Source organism: Protomyctophum bolini (genome assembly GCF_963924005.1).
Source record: "Protomyctophum bolini genome assembly, chromosome: 18".
Classification (NCBI taxonomy): domain Eukaryota; kingdom Metazoa; phylum Chordata; class Actinopteri; order Myctophiformes; family Myctophidae; genus Protomyctophum; species Protomyctophum bolini.
The window spans coordinates 23,370,935-23,393,564 of record NC_137879.1 but is presented as its reverse complement, the minus strand read 5'-3'; the positions used below and the strand labels follow the sequence as shown (position 1 = coordinate 23,393,564).

At 41.4% G+C, this 22,630-nt stretch overlaps 2 protein-coding genes across 3 annotated transcripts; one reads left to right on the top strand and one right to left on the bottom strand.

Annotated features, from left to right (window-relative positions):
• mmp25b (matrix metallopeptidase 25b) lies at positions 1-14,391 on the top strand. Of its 2 annotated transcripts, none has more exons than XM_080789549.1 (11): positions 1-103; positions 216-316; positions 2,021-2,139; positions 2,226-2,370; positions 2,846-3,153; positions 3,472-3,654; positions 5,116-5,179; positions 5,560-5,642; positions 7,187-7,339; positions 11,125-11,418; positions 11,977-14,391. In XM_080789549.1, exons 2-11 carry the CDS (start codon positions 279-281, stop codon positions 12,228-12,230), a joined length of 1,641 nt encoding a protein of 546 aa, XP_080645675.1. In that variant the 5' UTR covers positions 1-103; positions 216-278; the 3' UTR covers positions 12,231-14,391. The 2 variants fall into 2 exon arrangements, with proteins under 2 accessions (XP_080645675.1, XP_080645674.1); XM_080789548.1 differs by having other exon boundaries at positions 2,007-2,139.
• Positions 14,392-15,657: 1,266 nt separating this feature from the next.
• On the bottom strand, positions 15,658-21,009 carry LOC308333594 (carbonic anhydrase 4-like). The gene is made up of 8 exons (XM_080790053.1): positions 20,773-21,009; positions 20,600-20,626; positions 18,761-18,918; positions 17,905-18,054; positions 17,394-17,489; positions 17,227-17,305; positions 16,961-17,124; positions 15,658-16,242 (listed from the first exon to the last, which is right to left on the bottom strand). The coding sequence occupies exons 1-8, from the start codon at positions 20,903-20,905 to the stop codon at positions 16,066-16,068; spliced, it is 984 nt and encodes a 327-aa protein (XP_080646179.1). The 5' UTR covers positions 20,906-21,009; the 3' UTR covers positions 15,658-16,065.
• Positions 21,010-22,630: the final 1,621 nt, after the last annotated feature.

Sequence of the window (22,630 nt, the reverse complement as noted above, 5' to 3'; positions counted from 1 at the left end):
GGGGGGAGAGAGAGAGAGAGAGAGAGAGATGCTCGTTGCTGATCGATCTGCCCTGCCTAGTCTCATGAGAGCATAGGATCCGCGGGGGAAGGGTGAACATACGGTAGGTTGTGATTTCAGCATCAAGGATTTGGGAATGTTGGACCATATAGGATGCAGCGTAATCTAATCAGACATGTGTGTTCTAAAGCCGTGTTAATGGTTCCACTTTGCAGTGATTGGAATGGAGTTTAGGCTTCTGCCATGGATTACATTGATCGCAGTTGCTTGGTGTGGAAATGCATCACCAACGCCCGACCAATACACAAGACGATTGGTAAGTCTTAATTGACGATAACTATAGACATTGTTGATGCTAGATTTGGGTCACTGACTGTAGTTGTGGCTTGTGGGGTCAAGAAAAGTTAATTCTGCCTATTGAATAATGCTATAAATTGTTAAAGTGATGAATCTTACTTTTGTGTCAAGTGGGAATGATGTGGGGTTGGTGATCATCAGAATTTATCATCAGAACTTCACCAGCTATCTGCCTTAAAAACACTTTGGGCTCTGAAGTAGGCTAAAACAATAAGTTTAACCACAGATTAACTTTACTAAAATGTCTAGTGTCTACAGGCAATGTCAAAGAGGTAATTTAATATGAGCCATGCCATAGGCTACATCTAATTTCCAATTCAGGAATGTTAAGTGACAACTCAAACTATTGCATAGATAGTCGATTTAAAAAAAAATTGTACTGGTATTTGAAACAAATTGCTGTCAGCAAATTGTTATATTTTAATGACATTATTGTAGGCCTAGATACCCTACCACAAAAACAGTTGATGAATTGAGCCAACGCCTATCCGTTGAACTAAAGGTGAGGAGGAACTATAGTCTTAATGTTTCAAAATGAACCGTTGTAACTTGTAACTGATATTTGTATTTCCTTTTTTAGAGAGGTGTAGGCTAAACTATGACTACACAGAAAGAAAGAAAATACATGTGAAATGTATCAATTTAGTTCACAATGTGAACTAAATTGATACATTTCACATGTATTCTTTTTGCATGTGAACTTCACATGCAAATGTCATTAATGCTAAATATGCTTTAAATATAGATGAAGGGCCTAGAGCAGGCTGATTGCAATATGCATATTTTCATGGAGCTTTCCACTCAACTTTGAACACTCAACAAGGATGGATCATAAAATATTGATTGGGGAGGAAGGGCTGACGTGATATCTTATTTTTTGTCAAGTTCTGTCTCTGAGTCAATCTGAAGATGATCTGTAATATTCTTTATGTATGCTCCATACTTAATTAAATAAAAGAGTGAAGGGATGCTGCCACATGGCAAGTGGCTCCATAGCCACACTACCACCGGCGGTATAGGCTCTATAGGCTGCGAAATAGTTACTACCCTGGGATAATGAGGCTTGTGAATGAACAGACCAGGGAAAAACTGCACCGGAAACACTAACCCCTCGACCCCCGCCACCCCCCTGGACATATCTCTAATCTGTGCTCTGAGGAAGCCAGTGTTCCTCGTCCAAAAGCATTCATTGGTATATGAAACACAATTGTAAAAAATAAAAGTAAAAAAGGACTGCATTGTGTAAATCCCCCTTTACTTTTTTGTTGTGTTCCTGAGAAACATGACGACGTACCATAGGACATGGGGTTAAACCACAGTTTTGTGCAGAAAGAGGAAGGAGGTACTACAGCAACAGTGGTTCTCAAAGTGGGGTCCAGGGACGCCCAGGGATTCCCCCAGAGGGTCCCAAGTAAAATTGCATTAAACAAAAATCACGTTCATACCTTATTTTATACATGCTTGTAGATATGATATTCTAGATTTTCTTTTATCTTTGGAAGATATAGTGACACATTTTCATCAACATGAGTCATCCCTTATTGGGGGTCCACGGCAAAGTAATGTTTGAGACACACCGAGCTAAAGTTAGAACTTATATTTGTGATGTGTATATTGGTACAGTTTGTCCACTGACCTCATTCATCCAGGATTGGTTGAGCAGGTATGGCTACCTCCCTCCTCCTGACCCACGCTCAAATAGACTGCAGACCATGGAGGGAATTAAGAAGGCTGTCCGTGACATGCAGAGATTCGGAGGAATCAGGGAAACCGGAGAGATTGGTAAAGATCACAAGTCTTGGAAGGTTCAGATGATTAGCTTAATACTGTACTACACGAAAGGCTCAAATAAAACTGTGCCCTTACAGACGATGACACCGTGAAGCTCATGTCTACGCCACGGTGCTCTCTGCCAGACATCATCGGGAACGAGCATGACATGAGGAAGAGGAGGAGGAGGAAACGATATGCCCTGGCAGGCGTTCAGTGGGATAAGAACGACCTCACATGGAGGTGTGTTTTCTGTCTTACTAGAAGTATATCCCTGCTGACAGACACCATTATGAATCGGTTTCTTATTATTACTGTGTATTACTGATGCTCTCATTAAAGAAAAACATTCACAACCCAGTATCTACTTGTACTGTTAACAGTACAAGTAGATGGAACAAAAAGGGGTCTTGTGATCAAAACAATGATTTTAAAATAAATTCAGTAGAGGTAGCGTTATTTTTTTCTTTTGACAAGATGAAAGCCAAACATGGTAAACTTTTTTAGAATAGCATTCAGTTTAATTAACAACTTAAGCCCTAAGCCAGTATACTTTCATACAATAAATTGCTAAATTAGCCGATCTACGTCGATTTTGAAGGTTGATTGGAATTAATTAATTTCTGTTTCCTAATACCCGTGTAGATTTATTTTAATAATTTGGTGCACATCAGTTCGAACAAAATCTCCAGATCATTAATACACTCTTCGTATGTAGTGTCCACAAATACCCCTCACCCTCCCTCTCAGCCTCGCTGACTCCCAACTTGGTGGACACTATCCTGACTCACGCCTTCAAAGCCTGGAGTGACGCAGCCCCCCTGCACTTCACACAACAGCCTCAGAGTGACAGGGGACGGCCAATCCCTGGAGGGGACATCAGAGTGTCTTTTATCCGTTCGCTGCATGAGGACGGGTACCCTTTTGACGGACGAGGCGGCACGCTAGCCCATGCATTCTTTCCCGGCAGAGATGAAGTAGCAGGCGACACACACTTTGACGACGATGAGATCTGGAGCTATGAAGGTACAGGGTGATTGAAGTCATGGTGGATGGATGAATGACTGGATGGATGAATGAATGATATATGGCTGGGTAAATGGATGGAAGGATATAAATGAATAATGGTGAATCAATGGCTACATGAATAGTTTGGTGAACTAGTTTGGTATGAGGACAGATAGAAATATACATTGTTTGACAATGAATGTGACAAGGTGTCAGGGATAACGGCTATTAAAAGTATACAAATAGAGATTATCAGTATATATCCAAACACAGTAAATCCAGATAAATTTACTGCACAAGAGAGTCGACTAACATTGTTCCATTTCACGCAATCAGGAGAGGACGGTGGCGGCACAGACCTGTTCACAGTCGCAGTGCATGAGTTTGGCCATGCCCTAGGCCTGTCTCACTCCTCCACCGATCCCTCCATCATGAGGCCCTACTACCAGGGACCGGTGAGAAACATTCCCAAATACCGTCTGCCCCTGGACGACGTGCTCGCCATCCAGCAGCTCTATGGTGAGTGTCCTACTGAACTGCCTGTGTGTTTAATAATGTGTTGTTGCATCCAGCGTATGCACAGGTGTACTGTATGGCGTTTCATCATATTTGAGTATGTGTGCGTTTCTTGTGTCTGTACTCTAGTTAACTAAATGTGTGTAGATTTCCCATTTGGTGAGTAAAATCCACTGGCAGGTAAATGTTTGTATCTGGCCTGATAGCTTTGTGGGAAATTCGCAGGATATTTAGCAGCAGACCTGCGGCAAGTGACATTTCAATGAGGAGCTGCAATGTCGAGTAGGACGAGTAGCTGATGTCCCATACGGTACATCAGTGCCACCAAACTAGGGGGTGTTGTGCAGTTGAAACGAAAGTGAACTTCAAATGCCCTGCTCCCTCCAGGGACTGCCCATAAGTCCAACATCCCAATACTCTGACTACGTGGCTTCTCGTGCGGTTAGTGTTAGTGCTAGGGATAGGGTTAGTAATGGGGTGGACACGGAAGTGGGAGCTTTGCAGGTTGTTAGACTACTTCAAACACTTCCACAATTTAGCGGAACTACTATCTAGACACATGAACTCTTGTCACACCCAAAAGGCGCATTCTCATCAGTGAAACTAAAACAAGATTCATCTCATGGTATAAACAGCAACCTCCAGGAGTGAACATACTTTAGCTGGTCAGTATGTACAGTATGTAGCAAAACAGGTGTTTTTGAAAGCGTTATTACCTTTGGGCCGCAGTCTTTTGGCATGGATCCCACTTACTGCCATGGCGTCACTGGACCAGCCCAGACAATAGGCCTACTTTCCAACAGCAAACTTTGGACCTTTCAAAAGAGTACATTATTTTGTTGGTAGAATAGGTACACTGAATACTTAACTAAAAAAATGAAAGGGGAAATCTATTAGCTATCTGGAATGGTTTCACGCACTGTTCATAAGGTGAATTATCCTATCAACAGTGACAGTGTACAGTATTAACCCATTAAAACCGAGAAAGCATCTGTGGCATTTTATACAAAAATAGAAGATATACTCATAGTGCAGAAATGTAGATCTGCTATTGTATTTAAATTGTGACAATTTATGCAAATCTTTTAATATATGTTTTGAGACAGGGGTCCGTGTCCAAAACTCCAAATACATATAATGTACCACATATAATGTGAACCACTGATATAGCTATATTATATTATATATATTTTTTCCTTAAAACTGTAGTGCATGCGTGCTGCAAAGTGCAGAAGTGCTGTCACATGGCACATTTCCTGGCATTTAAGACATGGCGCACATGCAATCACATGGCACATGTGTGCAACAACTGCACATGGCAGTTTCCTTCCATATCTTAAGACAGAGGAGTATCCTGTCTTTCATATCCTCCGAGCAGGTTTCACATAGCTTTCAAGTATCACAACAACGGTTTACATCCAACTGCCTTTTACAGTTAACCCTCTCCTCACGGCTGCGCTCTAGGTGCGAAGGACGGCAGGCCTACATATCCAACGGCAACAGGTGATCCGAATCCGGATCCACCAAAGTGAGTTGAGCTCTGAAAACATGACAATGAACCTGTGTGATTTTTTTAAATTGGAACTATGTAAGCATAAACTATGTAGACAAAAGAAAACAGCCAAGGGGTCTAGTAATAATTTGGCTTCCATGTGGATCTCTGCCTTAATGTGTTCAGCCTGCGACATCGCTCACCTACTGTATGACATCAGCCATCTCGGGCAAGGTTTCAGCCTGAGCTGACCACGTTTGAATTCCATCATGAAAGACAGTTCAATTTAAAACAAATACAAAATATTTGTGAAGAATGTACTTCCTTGGCCTACTGGCCATTCACACACACACACACACACACACACACACACACACACACATTCATCCAACTAACCAGTTATTTTTGTGCTGTAGGTTTGACCCCTCACTCCCGGATCGCTGTGAGGGAGGTTTTGACGCGGTTGCCAATGTCAGGGGAGAAGTCTTCTTTTTTAAGGGTAGGTCAAATAAAATGTGTTAATTGCAAGTGTGGCAGGATGGCCAACCGCCATCTCTGTGGCTGGGGTTCCTCATGGACACAAGCCAGAGCAGGTGACATGCAGTCTGACAGGTCTTCTATGCAAAAAACATTAAAAAGCAGGCTTTGCCAGAGATTTCTTGTGTCCTTTTCATACATAGATTAATGATACATTTTTAATGAAGACACGAAGAACTGCGTGGGTCCATAATTATCAGGAACTGAAACAGGTCCTCTTTGGAGTGTTCAATTGTAGGTTGTAACATTTAAGTTCCCTCCCATTTGACAATACATGTGTGAGAATCAGGTGAACATAATTCCCAGGACATCTGGAGACGTCTTGGGCACAAATTGGGTTAAGGATGCCGAATCCATTTCTGACATTTACAAATTTCAAAATGGCTGTTTAAACCGGAAATAGCCATATTTTCATTTTGGTTTGATTTATAGGATTTATAAGACACTGAATCCATTGGATTACAAAGATTACTTACAGTATTTATTTGAAATAACTGAAATAAATAACCATTTATGAACACATTTATCCACACTTCCACACAGAACATGCGTGTATTTAAATTCTGCACATTCACTTTTCCATCCACAACCTGGCTGGTGAGTGGGTGGGAATTTCACCCATAGCACTCCCCGGATTGTATCCCCGTCTTTTAATCTGCATCCAACCCCCGCCGTGCTTTACCCTCTTCTTTGTGTCTGTTGGGCTTTGTTGTGTTATCCACTGATCCAGTATCTCATCCAATGACTTGGAGAGATGGTTGTGTTATCCACGGCTTCAGTGTTGTACATCTCATCCAATGACTTGGAGAGATGGTTGTGTTATCCACTGATCCAGTATCATACATCTCATCCAATGACTTGGAGAGATTGGAGCAGATCTGCTGAAAGACTGGATCCACACGGCGACCTGCTCAGTGTTGGTAGAGATGCCCTTCATGCCGCAGATGATACCCAACTTGAGCGATTATTATGGTGACACAATAATTGTACTAAAGCCAGGGGAGTTACTAGTGCTACGCAGACAATGCAACTGCGCTCGGGCCCAGAGGCAAGGGGGGGCACACGGTCGCCCACCCGTGCCATCTGTAAAATAGAATTATGAATACATACAGAGATGCAATGACAGTTGAGTTGAACAAAGTTTGGCAGAGCCTGGTGGTGGCTGCTGCTAGCACACACCCGCTGACCAGCCTGCGTCGGGGCCCAATGCTGACTAAAGCGCTTTGCGACTCTTGTTGGATTTAAACCGTGCAAACGTATCCTCAATGCAAGGGTACATAATGGTCTAACTAGCAACAGTGACTGTATCAGCACTTGGCATGAATGGAATGGTTAGCACTAGTCAAATTTGAATACATTGGGGGAGGCGGAAACAAAAAAAACATCCCAGCAATCATGGGTATTATTTCTCAATATACCATGCAAAAAAAAGAAAAGAAAAAAGATTCACAGTATGGGAATAGGGATATTGTCAATCAGTCATTCACTTCCCTTTTTCCTATCCAGGTGTGTACTTTTGGAGGAGAGAGCGAGACGGCTCCTTGGTCTCAGACAATCCAGCTCTGATTAAAAACTTCTGGATGGGCCTCCCACCAGATACCAACAAGATTGATGCTGTATACGAGAGGAAGAGTGACAGTTGTATCATCTTCTTTATTGGTGAGGATGATGATTAATTTCCATGTGGAAGAGTCTCTCTCTCCCCCCCCTCCCTCTCTCCTGAATCAAGAGGGGTTTATTTGTTACTTTGGTGGGACATACAGCTCCATCTCACTGAATTAGAATATTTTGTAAAAGTTCATTCTCTTCTGTAATATAATTCAAAAAGTGAAACTTTCATATATTCTCCATTCATTGTGCATAGAGTGAAGTATTTAATTTTGATGATTATGGCGTACAGCTCATGAAAATCAAAAAATCCTATCTCAATGCATTCAAATATTTTATGAGAACACTTAAACGAGAAATGTCGACCATCTGAAAAGTATATTATGTATGCAGTTAATAATTGGTCTGGGCTACTTTTGAAGAAATTATTTCATCAATGGGGCGTGGCATGGAGGTGATCAGCCAGTGGAACTGTTAGGGGTTATGGAAGCCCAGGTTTTCTTTGATAACAGCCGTAAATTAATTTGTATTGTTCAGTCTTACAGTATGTCTCACACCTTCCTTTTGACATACAACCTAGATTATCTGTGGGGTTCAGGTCAGGCCAGTTGGCTGGTCAGTTAAGAACAGTAATACCATGGCCTAAATCATCACTGTGTAATCATCACTGGCAAGCTTTATGTTGATGCTGATTTTCCTTTTCCAGCAGCACTTGGCACCTGCCCACAGAGCCAAAACTACACAGTGATGATTTAGGCCATGTTATGTGCATGGTGTTGGTCCACTGACAGTGAAAAGTTAACAACGGTTTCAACACAGCCATCTTTTTAGAGTACATTGTGGAAATGCTAATTTTCCTTTCCAGCTCGATTTGGCACCTGCCCACAGAGTCAAAACTACTAGTAACTGGTGTACTGACCATGGTATTACTGTGCTTAACTGACCAGCCAACTGGCCTGACATGAACCCCACAGAGAATCTACGTTGTATTGTCAAGAGGAAGGCGTGAGACATGAGACATGAGACTGACAATACAAATTAATTTACGGCTGTTATCAAAGCAAACCTGGGCTTCCATAACACCTCAACTATGCCACAGGCTGATCACCTCCATACCATGCCCAATTGATGAAATAATTTCTTCAAAAGTAGCCCAGACCAAGTATTAACTGCATACATTAATATACTTTTCAGATAATCGACATTTCTCATTTAAAAAAAACATTTTTTTAGTGGTCTCGTAAAATATTCTAATTCATTGAGATAGGATTTTTTGATTTTCATGAGCTGTACGCCATAATCATCAAGATTAAAACAAAAAAAGGTTTTAAATACTTCACTTTATGCACAATGAATTGAGAATATATGAAAGTTTCACTTTTTGAATTATATTACAGAAGAAAATGAACTTTTACAAAAAACTCTAATTCAGTGAGATGGAGCTGTATATATTCCGCAAAGTTTGGGCTGATCGGCTGAGTTCAACCTTAAACCACGCACCTCTTAAGCCCTAACCACACCAAAGGGTCAAGACGGTTTTAGCGTTGTCCCTGCGGTGTGATATGTCTTGTTGCACGTTGACCCTAGTGATTCAACGCATGTAATTCAATGGGCCAAAACACATCAAAGGGTCAAGACAGTTTTAGCGTCAAGCGTTGCATGGTGACCCTTTGGTGTGGTTAGGGGAACCACTCAGTTCACGCGGGTGTGATTTTATGAAACAAACACTTGCAGATTGAGAGGATAATTCAAGCTTGCCTCACAGCTCTGCAATTTGTGAGTTTAGGGTGTTGCAACTCTAGATTTCATCATATAAGAAAATCTAGTGTTGCAATTGCAAATTGCGGCTATAGTTAGGTAAAGTTAGCTTAAGTTGTGGAAAATCTGCAAAAAAAATGCTTACCACTAGCTTTCTTCATAAACGTGTCTACTATCACAGAAAAATTTCTTCCAACCCTTGAGAAACTTTGTGACAGCATGCTGAAAGTTGGGATACCATTATCAACCAATATAAGGCAACAAATTCCAAATTTCATTATACTTTAAGCATGTGACAAACTAGAGAGTTTTCATGATGCTGAATCCATTGCAAGCATTAGTTTTGTACAAAAAACACCTAAAAATACCCACAGCCGAGGTCAGCACATTTGGGAACATTTGGCTATGGCCGAATTTAGTATTTTCATGCAAAACTCATGCTTGGAATGGATTCAGCATCATGAAAACCCCTAGCCCCTCTCGGAACCCTCCATAAAGCTTTTATGAAATTTGGAAAAAAGGCGCCTAAGTGCGCGGATCGATTTATAAGAACGTGTTTACGTGTATTTATGTGTGCGTACCCGGTGGCAGGGTGACGCCGGAATGGGACCCAATGTACTGAGTCTACAAAATGTCAGAAACTTCAGTACCATTTGGGTTCTGCTTGTGGGGCTAGAAAACCCCCTAGTTTGACATGTCACATGCTACTTAAAGTATAATGGTTGAAAATGGTACCCCAACTTTCAGCAGCTGTCACAAAGTTTCCCAAGGGAGTTGGGTTGGAACTATGAGTGATAGTAGACATGTTTATGAACGCAACTGTGAAGAAAGCTAGTGGCAAGCATTTTGTTTGCAGATTTGCCACAACTTAAGCTAACTTTACCCAACTACTATGAAAGGTTGTAGGTTAATTAGTTGTCCTACAATAGATCACAATACACCTGGTTACCCCTCAATACAAATTCAAACCTACCCCCAGTCAATATATGGGGATGTGGTTAAACCAGGAAAGGACCTATAGAGGCTCTGGAAGTACAGATGCCATGTCAAAAACCCTCTTAAAAGCCATTCCCCTACGAGCTCCCTCTCAGAAAACATCATACCTGCCAAACTCGGAATATTAAATGACACTAATTAAAATATATCCCCATATAAACAAAATTAATTATCAAAGCATCAACATTTGTTTGAGGTTTTCATACCAAGTACTAGCTAGGCTGTACCTCATGCCTCCAGGTCCCCAACAAACACTCAAATCAGGCTTCTGACAAACATGAGGCCTCAAACCTGGACAACCCCTTTTATGCACTACCCTTAAAGCGGCAGTGCTACAGTTGTTTAATACAATCAGACTTTTCTGTTCCATGAATGGAGGGTATTACAACTTAGATGCAGATAACATTTATAGCATCTAAGTTGCTTGCGGCTATAGTGCAAGGGAGTGATCCTACACAGCATAGACACAAAAACAGAACAGATCAGGATGCCCATTGCCCAGTTGATATTGCCGTTTGGTTGTATTTATTGAAGTACAGTTAACATTATGGCTCTGTCTATGGTAAGAACTGTTTGTGCTACCTGTGCCTTCCCTAATTATTGCACCTGCCTGTCCCATCTAAAGCCTGCCACCAAGTGTCCAATAATACAACAAAACAACCAATGTTCTTTCAAACAGAAAAGAAAGTCCCACAACTTCCATATCCATTAAATGGATTTCATACACTGTACCTGTTCAGTTCATTGGTGTATCTTGAAGTACTGAGAAAAAACACATCTATCAGGAGACCACAAGGGGGTGGAATTTCCCATAGAAAGGAAGTGTTATTCACTGCTGTTGTCCCCTTTTTCTCCTTTGTAGCTGTTGATGACATTTATTTTTGTGAAATGTTTATGCTATGTTGATGAATTGAATACATAGATAGGACCACAATGGAAACAATTTCCCAGGACGTTTTTGTGTTATCCCTTTCACCACGTAAATCTTTGACTAATAATAGTATTCAATCAATCTAAAATCACATTTGCACGACCCTGAAAGCACAGGCATTACAACCTGTCCTCTTCTCTGCTCTGTCCAGGTTCTCAGTACTGGGTGTTCAAAGACACCAAGGCCATGGACGGCTACCCAAGGTCCCTGAGTGACTGGGGCATGAAGACCAAGAGTGGGAAGCAAGTGGACAGGGTCGAGGCTGCCTTCATCTGGGCCCACAATGGCCATACCTACTTGTTCAGCGGGGGAGAGTACTGGAGGTTTGACGAGAGCCACAGGAGCCAGCGTTTGGCCAAGCAGCCTGAGTCAGACTACCCCAGAGATGTCTCCCGCTGGAAGGGAGTTCCCTCTGACCTGGATGACATCATCAGCTGGGGCACCGGTAAACCCAGAGAGGACATCTAGCTCCAGTCCAGGGGTTCTCAACCTGGGGGTCGCGACCCCTCGGGGGATCCCGAAATTATTTTTGGGGAGTCCCCAATTATTATTCTTTTTTTTTGCATTTTGAATGGCTGGGAGTTTGCATTTTGAGTTTGCATAGTACACATGTACTAAATGCATGCATAAACTTTCCTTAATGATTATATCTGCTTTCAGTATTTATTTATGATGTATTTTCTCTATTATTAAGGTTATTGTAGCGGCCAATTTGTGTTGGTAGTGGTGGCATTTTCGGGGGTCCCCAGCCAAAAACGTTGAGAACCTCTGTGTCCCCTGTTGTCTTGAATGTATTATGAGACCCATAAGATAAGACCAAGATCAGGATCAAGAAAATATCATGACATTTTTAAATCACTTTCAACCTGCCATACCGATTTTGGACATTTTGGACACATTATAGGCAAACATTAAAAGTATAAAATAGCGTTTATTTGGATAACTGCTGTCTACATTTCACTGTTATCTATATACTGACATTAACACTGCTTTTGTTCTCCAGGAGAGACCCACATCTTTAAGGACAACTACTATTTGGTGCTGAAAGGAGGTGAAATGGGCGAAGATAATGTCACTCCTAAATCCACAGCCGTGGATTGGCTCTGGTGTCCGGCGCCTGCAACTACCAATGTTCCAGATAAACCTCAATCCAGAGACTGCAGCTGTAGCATCACAGGATCCTCTTCATTTGTCAACAGCAGTTGGCTGCTCCTCTTGTCAGCTCTATGGGCACTTAATGAGTTCATTGGAGAATAACACAAATTAAGACACGTCGACTGTTCTACGTCTCGCCGTGCCTGAGATATTTGACATTTACCTTGATTGTGACCTTGACCTTTGACCCCCGAAAGTTAATAATTTATTCGGGACAAGTTTCATGTAAATCCATCTGTTTTTAAATTTAATTTAAAATTATTTAGCTAACGGACAGACAGACAGGCACATGGACAGGATTAACTATAAAAAATCACACCTGTGTGAACCGAGTGGTGCAACTCCCCTCTCTCCCCCCTCCTCTCTCTCTCTCTCTCTCTCTCTCCCTCTCTCTCTCTCTGCTCCGTCAGATTAGCTTTATTATGGATATCAATCTGCGTCGCTGAGAACTATTTTTTCATTATTATTTTGGCTCTGCCTTTCCTTCTTTAGATTTGCGTCCAGCAGGTGGCAGCCATGTCACATACTGTACTTCTCTCGTTCCAATTTCACGCATGCGCACACCACTCGTGCTCACACAGGTACACAGGTACACAGGTACACGGACATTGCTGGATGTAGGAGTGGTTGCACCACTCAAAAATACCCTGCCGTGCATTTATGTGGGCAATAATGTATTTGTTACAGTAGCTCTTCGTTGCCACCTTTGTATTAATGTCTATTTCAAGTAGGGTGTGTGTGTGTGTGTGTGTGTGTGTGTGTGTGTGTGTGTGTGTGTGTGTGTGTGTGTGTGTGTGTGTGTGTGTGTGTGTGTGTGTGCGCGTGCGTGCGTGCGTGCGTGCGTGTGCGTGTGAGAGTTGTGTAAAGTTCTCCTTATTCCACTAGAGGGTAGTGTTGGTTATGGTTGCTGTTAAACAGCCTACTAAAAACCTGATCACCCTATTGGAAATGCAGTGAACAGCTTCCTGTCCTCGACTTTGCGAGAATAAGCATTTAATGACAGTGTGTAGGCTACAGGATGATGTATTGAAATTCAACCCTGAAACATAGCACTCATAACTCCCCCACATAATGAGAACTTTCAATGTTTAAAGCACAAAATGAACATATAGGGCAGAATCCCATCCCCTTCGTGGATTTAAACAAGAGCAACTTAAGCCCACTTTATACTTATTTGCATGCAGGTGTCGTGTACTGAAAATAGATCTAGGAGTACGACACGTGAGCTTGTGGTTTGGCTATTTTCAGTGCGTGACATTGCACACTGAATAAAGTATGAATCTGCAAAACCTGTTAATATTAAATCAGATGTATGCGTAGGTGTGTTGAGCCTATAACCCAGAGAGACGGAATGACATAGGGCCTACAGCAAAGAGCCCCAGGTCACATTTGGACATCTGAAGGAAGGACTATACTTAATGTATAGCCTTTCTTATGCGGTATGCACACTTACCAATTGAGCTACTGTATCGTCCCACAACCAGGTGCATTTTTACACTTTCACAGAGTTAAATTAACCACTCACATAACAACTCAAGCTCACTGTTGTTATCTGTGTTATAGGGTTCACGTGGTAAAGTGTATTTTACTGTTCATAATTACAGAAAGTAATATTTTCCATGCTCTGTGTGGTTCAATGAAACCCCACAAAGCACAGTCCATAATTTAAGACCTCAACACATATTTCAGAATATTTTTTACATGAAGTGTATACCAAATAAATAAATCATATAAAATAAGAAATCATCAGGACACAGCTGATCTCTCTCTGAGTTCAGCCAACTGAACTATTGTTTTGCATTACAGTATTCATTAATGTATTATCAAACATTCAGAGGTAAACAATCAGGTGCACGTTGCAGGTGCAAGTTATAATTCATATTTTAGTTGAAAATGTCAAACTAAAATTTAGAAAAGATAATTGGTCTCAAATGTCTAGGTTGAGAGAAAACTTAACATTAAAATGTCAAATTATTTACAATATGTCTTATCCTGGTCCTTGTCTACTTTTGTTTATCTTGTCCCTGACACCACTCCACAGCCATCTCAACTTCTGATGAATGTCAAACGTCATGATACTGTTACGTCCTACTGTAATGTTGACTTTATGCTCATGACAAACCTGTTCAGTGTACTGTACATGCTGTTCATTCTCAAGTGATGGTTATCAGTGCCTTGTGATGGTAAAATTCCTGTTGATCAATATCTGCCCATATTAGAACCATCCCTTCCAACTGTGCATCATCATTCTCTGCATGTTACTGTTTATCCACACTTTTCCTGGGCTGTGTGTGCTCCAGTTCCTGTTGATTTCATTGGATATCATTGGTCATCTGACCAGTTTCATTGGCTTTTATTGGATCAAAACGACAGGAACTGGAGCACACACAGCCCAGGAAAAGTGTGGATAGACTGTGATGAACATGAACCAAGTAGTCAATGCTACCTGGACTCTCTGAAAATCAAATAAGAGAACTTAGGCAGATGACTTCAAATACAGGATGGTACTAGGATTGCTGGTGAATTGTGAATTCGAATAAAACTGTGACTGAGCCAGTCAGAACTAGAAACATTCTCATGAAATATATCAAAAGAGTCTGAGCTGATTACGCTTGTGTACTGTAACCTACTGTACAACAGTACCTCTAATTTGCCATCTTCCCACACTTTATTGACAGCCATGAGTGGAAAAAACACTGCATATACTTGTTCAATATTAACACTGTTGGCACTACCTCAATCATTTTTTTAGCACCTATTAATAACTGTCCAGTTAATTCATGCCATAAGGGTTTTATCCCTTAGATGCTTTTCAAAGTGCATCAGTGTCCCTTTATTAATCATGGAAGCAGATGTTTGCAAAGTAATGTTTATTCACTTTCTTCTATGCACAGTTGGACACTTGAAACACTTGGCAAGCTTGTCCCTTTCACTCATGTAGTCAATATACGTCCATGGAACACCGCAAGCATGCTGATAGAAATCACTTAACAATATAAACTATTAAATGAACAATGAATGGCAAAGCCAAGAATGGACTCCGCCTACCATCAGTCCAAACTAGGCGAAAATAGAGTACCACTATATTTTGGATAAACAATGTGCAGGGTATACCTTTCAATTATTTGAAATAGAATCCACCTGCTTTTGACACACACACACACACACACACACACACACACACACACACACACACACACACACACACACACACACAACAGGCTTTTATTGTTGTATATTTGTTGAACTAACGTTTTGGGAACACTTGTCAGAGGCTAACCTCTGACAAGCCCATATCAAGTGTCTGGCTCAATTCCACATGGAAAAGTGCAACAAGATTGATTAAATGTAATGTTACTATAGGTCACATACATAAATCAAAGTTCTACATCATTGATTTTAATACATTTTATTAAACCTTGTGACCTGAATGCATCTCAATACACCCCCCGGGGTGATAGTGATGCTGCAATCCAATTTCCAATTTGATTTGATCAAATACATTTTAATGGAAGTGTTCACTTTACTTAAACATACATATGTGAGGTCATCGTTGTTGGAGAAACACATAAATTCCTGCTATTGCTATATTTAAAAGATAATGGTGTCACAAAAAATAACATCACACTGGTGAGTGGAAGCACTGGTCAGTGATGCCTAGAAGAGCATTGTGCAGCTGTGAGGGGGTGGGAGGGTCATATACAAAGCTCTAGAGACTGTCTATAGAGTAGACTATAGAGCTTTGTAAGACCCTCCCAACGCAACTAGGACAAGTCAGTAGGTGACATGGAATAATAAGGGAGATGGATATGCGTATGCAAATAGCAGCAATTACTTAAACACAGACAACTGTTTTCCTCCACTGGTTGTTCAACAACAATGTCATAGGTGGCAGTTGATTTTAAAATGATGAGGTTAGCTCCTATAAGTCTAAGGTCTAAGCACTCCAGATCAGTAGGCAAAGAGCCAAGAGACCTAGAGAGAAACATGTTTTGGATGATCCACTTGACTGGGTTGTCACTGGCTGTGCCGGCTGAATGCCTCTGAAGTTGAGGGTCATCAGCTCTGATGAGGTGGAGTCGCCAACATGAACCATGGTGCTGAAGAGGTCAATCTGCAGGGAAGACATCACATCAGTTCATCAACTACAGCAGTGGTTCCCATACGCATTATCCCGAGACCCAAAAGAGACATTTGCTCTCTCTCCGGTACCCAAACCAGTGAAAATAGCCAATTTAAGATCACAATATGGGTCACATTAAAGATCTGCTATTTTCACAAAAGTTTTTAAGATTTGAAATTATTAAATTATTTTGAAAGTTAAAATTTCATTCCTGTTATTTTTGAAGATCTTTTGAATGAATATATTTCTGCGTCCCAAAGATGGGTCCTGACCCGGCCAACTACAGATTCTCCCATCAGAGCTGTAACATAATGTCATGATTTCAAAACGGTTGCATTATTATTATTATTATTATTATTTTTAATACATTTTATCCCACAAATTTTGTAGCCCATTTTTTTCACCAGGTGCCAATGACTGCTGTGATCCTGGGCCCTACTCTCCCTCTGCCAACCTGGGGAACGCCCGAACTGAGCTCATGCTCCCTTCATTGCATAAGGAGTTAAGGAGCTTCTTATCATCTGACAGGGCGGAAGGAACACGTCCAACCAGTTCCTTTGCCCTCCATCATCCCGGCACCCGAGTTGACCAGGGGGAGGCAGTAAAAAGACCAGGATTACTGCATGTCTTTGTGAGGGTACTATACCTGCATTAGGGACACAGGGAGAAAATGCAAACTTCACACAGATTCATGTAAAATCAAACTCACCAGATCTTTGCTGACTTTGATTGATTCCTTGAACACAGTCCAAACTACAGCTTCGTTACATGTGGGGGTGGTCAATGAGCCGAGGTAGCGGTAGTACTTGGTACGATCCACTCCATTTAACAGATCATCCAGGGAAAGGCCAGCAGCAATTTCCGCACTGTGGTCTGTAGACAGATGCACTGACTGGTGAAGGAACTGCAGCTGATCCTTCATTGAATTCATTACAAGTCAAATTTCAAGGGAAATTATGAAAAACAAATGCTTACCTTTCAGTGTGACACTGGCCAAGTTGTCGGTCAAGGTCTTCCAGCTTGCAGGTGATGCAGTTTCGTCACCTGACATTTCCTGTTAAAGTGCAGTAAACACTGTATTAAACCACATGTATCAGGTCCTGTTATTAACACCTGATGTTAATGGAAATCCCCTTCTTTACCTCTATAAGAAACCCAAGAGCAGCAAGCCCAGTGGAGTCATCGAAAGCGAGACCTACAGACCCATTATGTGAGGCCTTGATATTGACAAGGTGCAACTAAGAGAGAGAGAAATAAAGAAATAAGTAAGTAAGGTCAGAGTGGTTTATTTCGAAGAACAAGGACGAGTCTCTATTCCCTTTACAATGCGCTATAGAGCACTGGGAGATGGATTGCTGAGGTGGAGCCACTGGAGCGAAAAACACCTACCATCAGCTCCCAGTACTTACCGGACGACTTAAGTGCAATACATGCTCCTTCTGAGGTTTATGAATTTACTTAGTCAGACGTTCTGATGGGCGGTCTCAGTTTTTTCAAGACGTTAGAAGGAGCATGTCTTGACCGTTAGTCACTCAAGCCGTGTTATTTACATTATAATGAGTTGGTAGTGCCCGGGATCAAACACAGAAACTTGTAGTTCAAAGGCGAGGCAGAAAAGCCTAAAACAAATCTTTGAAAGAAAAACGGCCATACCTCCATGGGGTATTGTTTGCCATCCACAGTGTGCTCTGAACCGCCGACTGAAGAGCCATTGCCCCAATGCAAGTGGAACTGCAGGCTGTCATAGGCCTCACCTAGACCACCTCCTGAAATACTGACCCCACTAAGTCCTACTTTGACTGTGTGTGTGTGTGTGTGTGTGTGTGTGTGTGTGTGTGTGTGTGTGTGTGTGTGTGTGTGTGTGTGGGGGGGGGGGGGACAGGAAATGTATTAACATATTGTACAGTTATCATTCTGTAGTTGGACAAACAACATTCAAAACACACAGGAGGAAGGTAATTGTCAGGTACTACTGTATGTATGTGTACAGATTGAAGGCACTACGGGAGGTAATCCTCACATGAAAATGAAGGCAGGGAAACACAGGAGAGTAAGCGTGTGTGTTCTCCAACTATAAACAATTAATTTAGCCCAATGACTATAGGTATACTGAACTACAATTTTGAGGTATTTTTACTTGAGCATAATAGCATTTTATTTATTACCCCAAAAAAAAGAAAAGATAAATCATGACGGGTAAGATACCCAGCAGAACATTAAATAAATTCTTCCCCAGCTTTACCAGCTGCAACATTAATGATGAATAGTCTTAATTAAAACACAGTGAAATGATTGTGAAATGGGTCATTCTGCATCATGCTTGGCATTGTTCCACAGTATTTAAAAAAAGTCACTTTTCAGGATTAAAATTAAGATTTAAAAAGATCTTTTGATGCTTTTGTGTGATGCTGTAGTATGATCAAGTAGGATGTTAATCTAGGAGTTTCTGGGACAACAACGAAGAGGTCTCTAAAGCTGCTGCCTGCCGCTCGCCTGTTAAGCCGCCAACATTGGTGATCTTTGTCATTGACGAGTTGCTGTCAAAGTTGGTAAAGGTGAAGGCTCCCAAATTGGAGTCACCGGTGGCTGATGCTGAGACGATGTCAATGGGAGACTGCCTGGTACCATTACAATGATCTGGAGCAATGGTCGGCCAAACGGAATAGTCTAAAAGTGCACAAACACAAGAGTTTCAATTGGTCAAGCAGCATGAAGAATTCATTGTTCATTGTATTAATCACATCATTGTATAAACCATTTAAATCCCATAGTCCCTCATGGTCTTTTCTGTTTTTAAGTTATTGAGGGCAAAGCTTTCACTAGCCTGCCCCAGCCCGTGTGATTTCTGGTCTAGAGGGGCGGGTGCCGGCGAGTACAATCCTATTGGTTTACCGATCTGAGCGCCCGGCGCCCGCCCCCGCTCCCTTACTGTTATCAGTTAGCGAAATACAAGTTGACTCCCACTTCCTATATGCCAGATTTTCCAATGGGTTTCCCCAGGCTTTTCATTTTTTAACTGAAAAAGCTTTAAAATATATCACGACATCTCTACAGTTGTGGTTCCCAAAGTGTGGTCTGACTGGGGACCCCCTGGGGTCCTTCAGTGGGTTCCTGGGGGTCCCCAGTAAAATTAATTGATTGCATTGAGTCGAGTGTGTCACTTAAAGGACCACTTCACCACTTTTCTCTCTTCAATAATTGCTAATGCCACAATTTCTTCCTACTCGGTCTGTGTCTCATATAGGGCTGTGGGCAGTTCAGAAACCAGTCTGTGTCTCATAGGAGAGCTGTGGGCAGTTCAGAAACCAGTCTGTGTCTCATAGGAGGGCTGTGGGCAGTTCAGAAACCAGTCTGTGTCTCATAGGAGGGCTGTGGGCAGTTCAGAAACCAGTCTGTGTCTCATAGGAGGGCTGTGGGCAGTTCAGAAACCAGTCTGTGTCTCATAGGAGGGCTGTGGGCAGTTCAGAAACCAGTCTGTGTCTCATAGGAGGGCTGTGGGCAGTTCAGAAACCAGTCTGTGTCTCATAGGAGGGCTGTGGGCAGTTCAGAAATGTCCACCAATGACATCATCGATGGGGAATCCAAGCTAATAGAAACTGTAGGCTTTCTAGTCTATGTGACATTGAAGATATCATTCTCACGATAATATAAATCTAAATCTTGTTTAGACAAGGCCCTCCATTTTTGATGGGCGCTATCCCCTCCTATGTTTTGAGGGTGTGTGTAAACACAGACATTGTCCTAACAAAAATGCCATTGATAATGAATGGACAGTTTTAAGTCATTGTCCCAACACAAACATTAAATGCCATTGACAATGAATGGCCTTCCTTTGAGTGTGTGTGTGTGTGTGTGTGTGTGTGTGTGTGTGTGTGTGTGTGTGTGTGTGTGTGTAACATTGAAGATGATGAAGGTGAGGCGCTAATTCTAATTGGCCGGAATGAGATGATGTATTATGATGATAAGAGTGCCCCTCACTTCACACGGGTGTGATTTATTCAGAATCGGTAGGACAGAATAGGCCACTATACTAGCCCATAAAACGTTTCGGTGACCGCTGTAGACCTATGTCGGTAGCAAAAATAGATTTTTTTTGTCAAATAGGTTTTTATTGAGAACAGATTATAAATTGTTACACAAACATTATGATATGAAAGCAAAAATAGAATTTTGACGAAAAGGTCCATCACAATTAATTGGTGATGATGTTGAGTGAAGACCATGGTGGATTGTGCGCTCGGATATGCGCAGCGGGAGCGCATTACTTTTATATTGCACAGTGAACGCACGTCAAGAACCATGGTATTTGAGGAAACCTATGCGCAAATTCGCAATGCAATGGACTTACTGCAATTTGGAAGATGGTAACACCAATCTGCGGGAGAAAATAACAAAAACAAAAGGCTTATTATAGCCTGATACGGCCATATGAATATGCAACTAAATTACGAATAGATATAGCTTTCTAAACAAAATCAACAAATGTAAACTTGTTACTTAAAACCAAACGCTTAAGCCTACCGACTGAGTCCGAAGCTCTGTCTTCTTTGACTACAGCGGGCTGTAGTTCAGCCCACTGAGGCCAGTCATCCGCCTTGACTACAGCCCAGCTGGACACGAGAGCGCAAGAAACTAACACAAGAAGCCACTTCATCTAAAAAGAAACGGACAGAAAACGGTGACTCGGTGAGTGACAGGCAGCAATTCACATTCAAATCAAATGCACAACTGAGATGAAATGATCACTGGCTGCAGCCAATTAAGTGATTCAATTGGCTAATGGCTATCAGTGAACTTCTTTCCTTAATTGCAAGAACAGCATTGAGTTATCCCAATATCTGGCCATGCAGGCACCGTTTTTGATCAAATTGTCAAACGTAGGCCTATGGTGCAGCTATATATTAGGCTAGCACATTAACTAGCTTAAAGGGGAAAACGCAAATAAAAAACACCACAAAAATAAATTAAAATTCTTCTTACCTTCACAAAACACATGTTGTCGCCTTAAAGTTCTCCTTGGGGAAGGATCAGCTCCTCTTTTATTCTGTTCAGCTAGCTTGAGCACGCCTCCATCACCCCCCCTTTTCAAGTTCAAGTTATGTGAACAAGTTTTTGGGTATTTCTCTTTGGAATTTTTAACCAGTTGAGTGTATAGCTGTCTAAATTAACTTTGTTGTCAAAAGATAATTACAGTACAGACTATCTGTGTGATATATAGCCTATGCAGCAGGTTACTTGTGAGAGAGCAGTAGGCCAAAGAATTTGACTGAGCACAGAGTTCATCTACTTAATTGATTTAAATATATTTTATTAAACAAATTAGGTTATACAATCCTAAAAAAGAAAAGAAAAGAAAAAAAGTAGTTGTAAAACATTTACAAATGGAAAAATAAATAATAGTGTTTTTCATTATGCTCTCACCACTACTGCATGTTTACATGATAGTACACAAATGTATAACAGGGAAAGAGAGCATACAATATTGTCATAAATGATGGTGAGTAACATCAGTCCTTCATTACAGTCCTTCATTACACCAACAGCACAGTTCTAGCTGAGATCTTCATTATCACCTGGATTACATTGTGTGTGTGTGTGTGTGTGTGTGTGTGTGTGTGTGTGTGTGTGTGTGTGTGTTTGTCCACAGTATTCTGTGCTTCAAATCAATGTGGACAAAATCAAAGCTCTGCAAGGAATGGATGGAATAAACTGTAACCAGTAGGTTCAACTACACTTATCATGCTGATTCTACACTGGGAGTGGTCTTGTGAGGTGCATCCGTTTAATGTTACTTTGTGCGTGCTGTTCTGTTCGGGTGTTAATAAAATACAGGGGTTGACACTAAAGGTCTCAGGTTGCACATCGGGCAAGTAATTAGTTAAGTAATTCATTATAAAAAATTAATGTTAAATCTGGCGATTTAAAAACTGGCGAGTGACAACAGTCACTTTGAAATAAACTGAATTTGTTAAACTGCTATTTGTAAAACAAAAAGAAAGAAAAAAAAAGAATAGCCAATAATATTTAATGAAGACGGAATGCACTTGCTCGTCGGGCAACCTGGAAGCAAACTCCACTTGCCCGAACATTTTATTTACTTGCCACGGGCAGTCGGGCAACCGTTTGTGTCAACCCCTGAAATACATTTCAATGGTGTTCATATCTATAATCTATAAATTCCTGCCATTGCTATAGTTTACAGAAAATGGTGTCAGAAAAAAAAATCCAGTATAAGTGCCAGTTCTGTGGTCAAAAACACCTTGTTAAGGTGAGGTCAGATGAGAACGGTCACACCGGGCCAAGCTGAGGGGAAGCACTGGTCAGTGATGCTGCATAGAAGAGCATTGTGCAGTTGCGTGAGGGTGGGAGGATCATACAA

Excerpts from the sequence above, each read along its gene's own strand:
- LOC308333594 (XM_080790053.1), bottom strand. The coding sequence starts at position 20,905 with ATGAAGTGGCTTCTTGTGTTAGTTTCTTGCGCTCTCGTGTCCAGCTGG. Across the intron at positions 20,627-20,772 it reads CAGAGCTTCGGACTCAGTCG|ATTGGTGTTACCATCTTCCA; the intron begins GTAGGCTTAAGC and ends TTTCTCCCGCAG. Across the intron at positions 17,125-17,226 it reads GGCCAGTGTCACACTGAAAG|ACCACAGTGCGGAAATTGCT; the intron begins GTAAGCATTTGT and ends ATCTGTCTACAG.
- mmp25b (XM_080789548.1), top strand. The coding sequence starts at position 224 with ATGGAGTTTAGGCTTCTGCCATGGATTACATTGATCGCAGTTGCTTGG. Across the intron at positions 5,180-5,559 it reads CCGAATCCGGATCCACCAAA|GTTTGACCCCTCACTCCCGG; the intron begins GTGAGTTGAGCT and ends TTTGTGCTGTAG. Across the intron at positions 11,419-11,976 it reads CATCATCAGCTGGGGCACCG|GAGAGACCCACATCTTTAAG; the intron begins GTAAACCCAGAG and ends TTTGTTCTCCAG.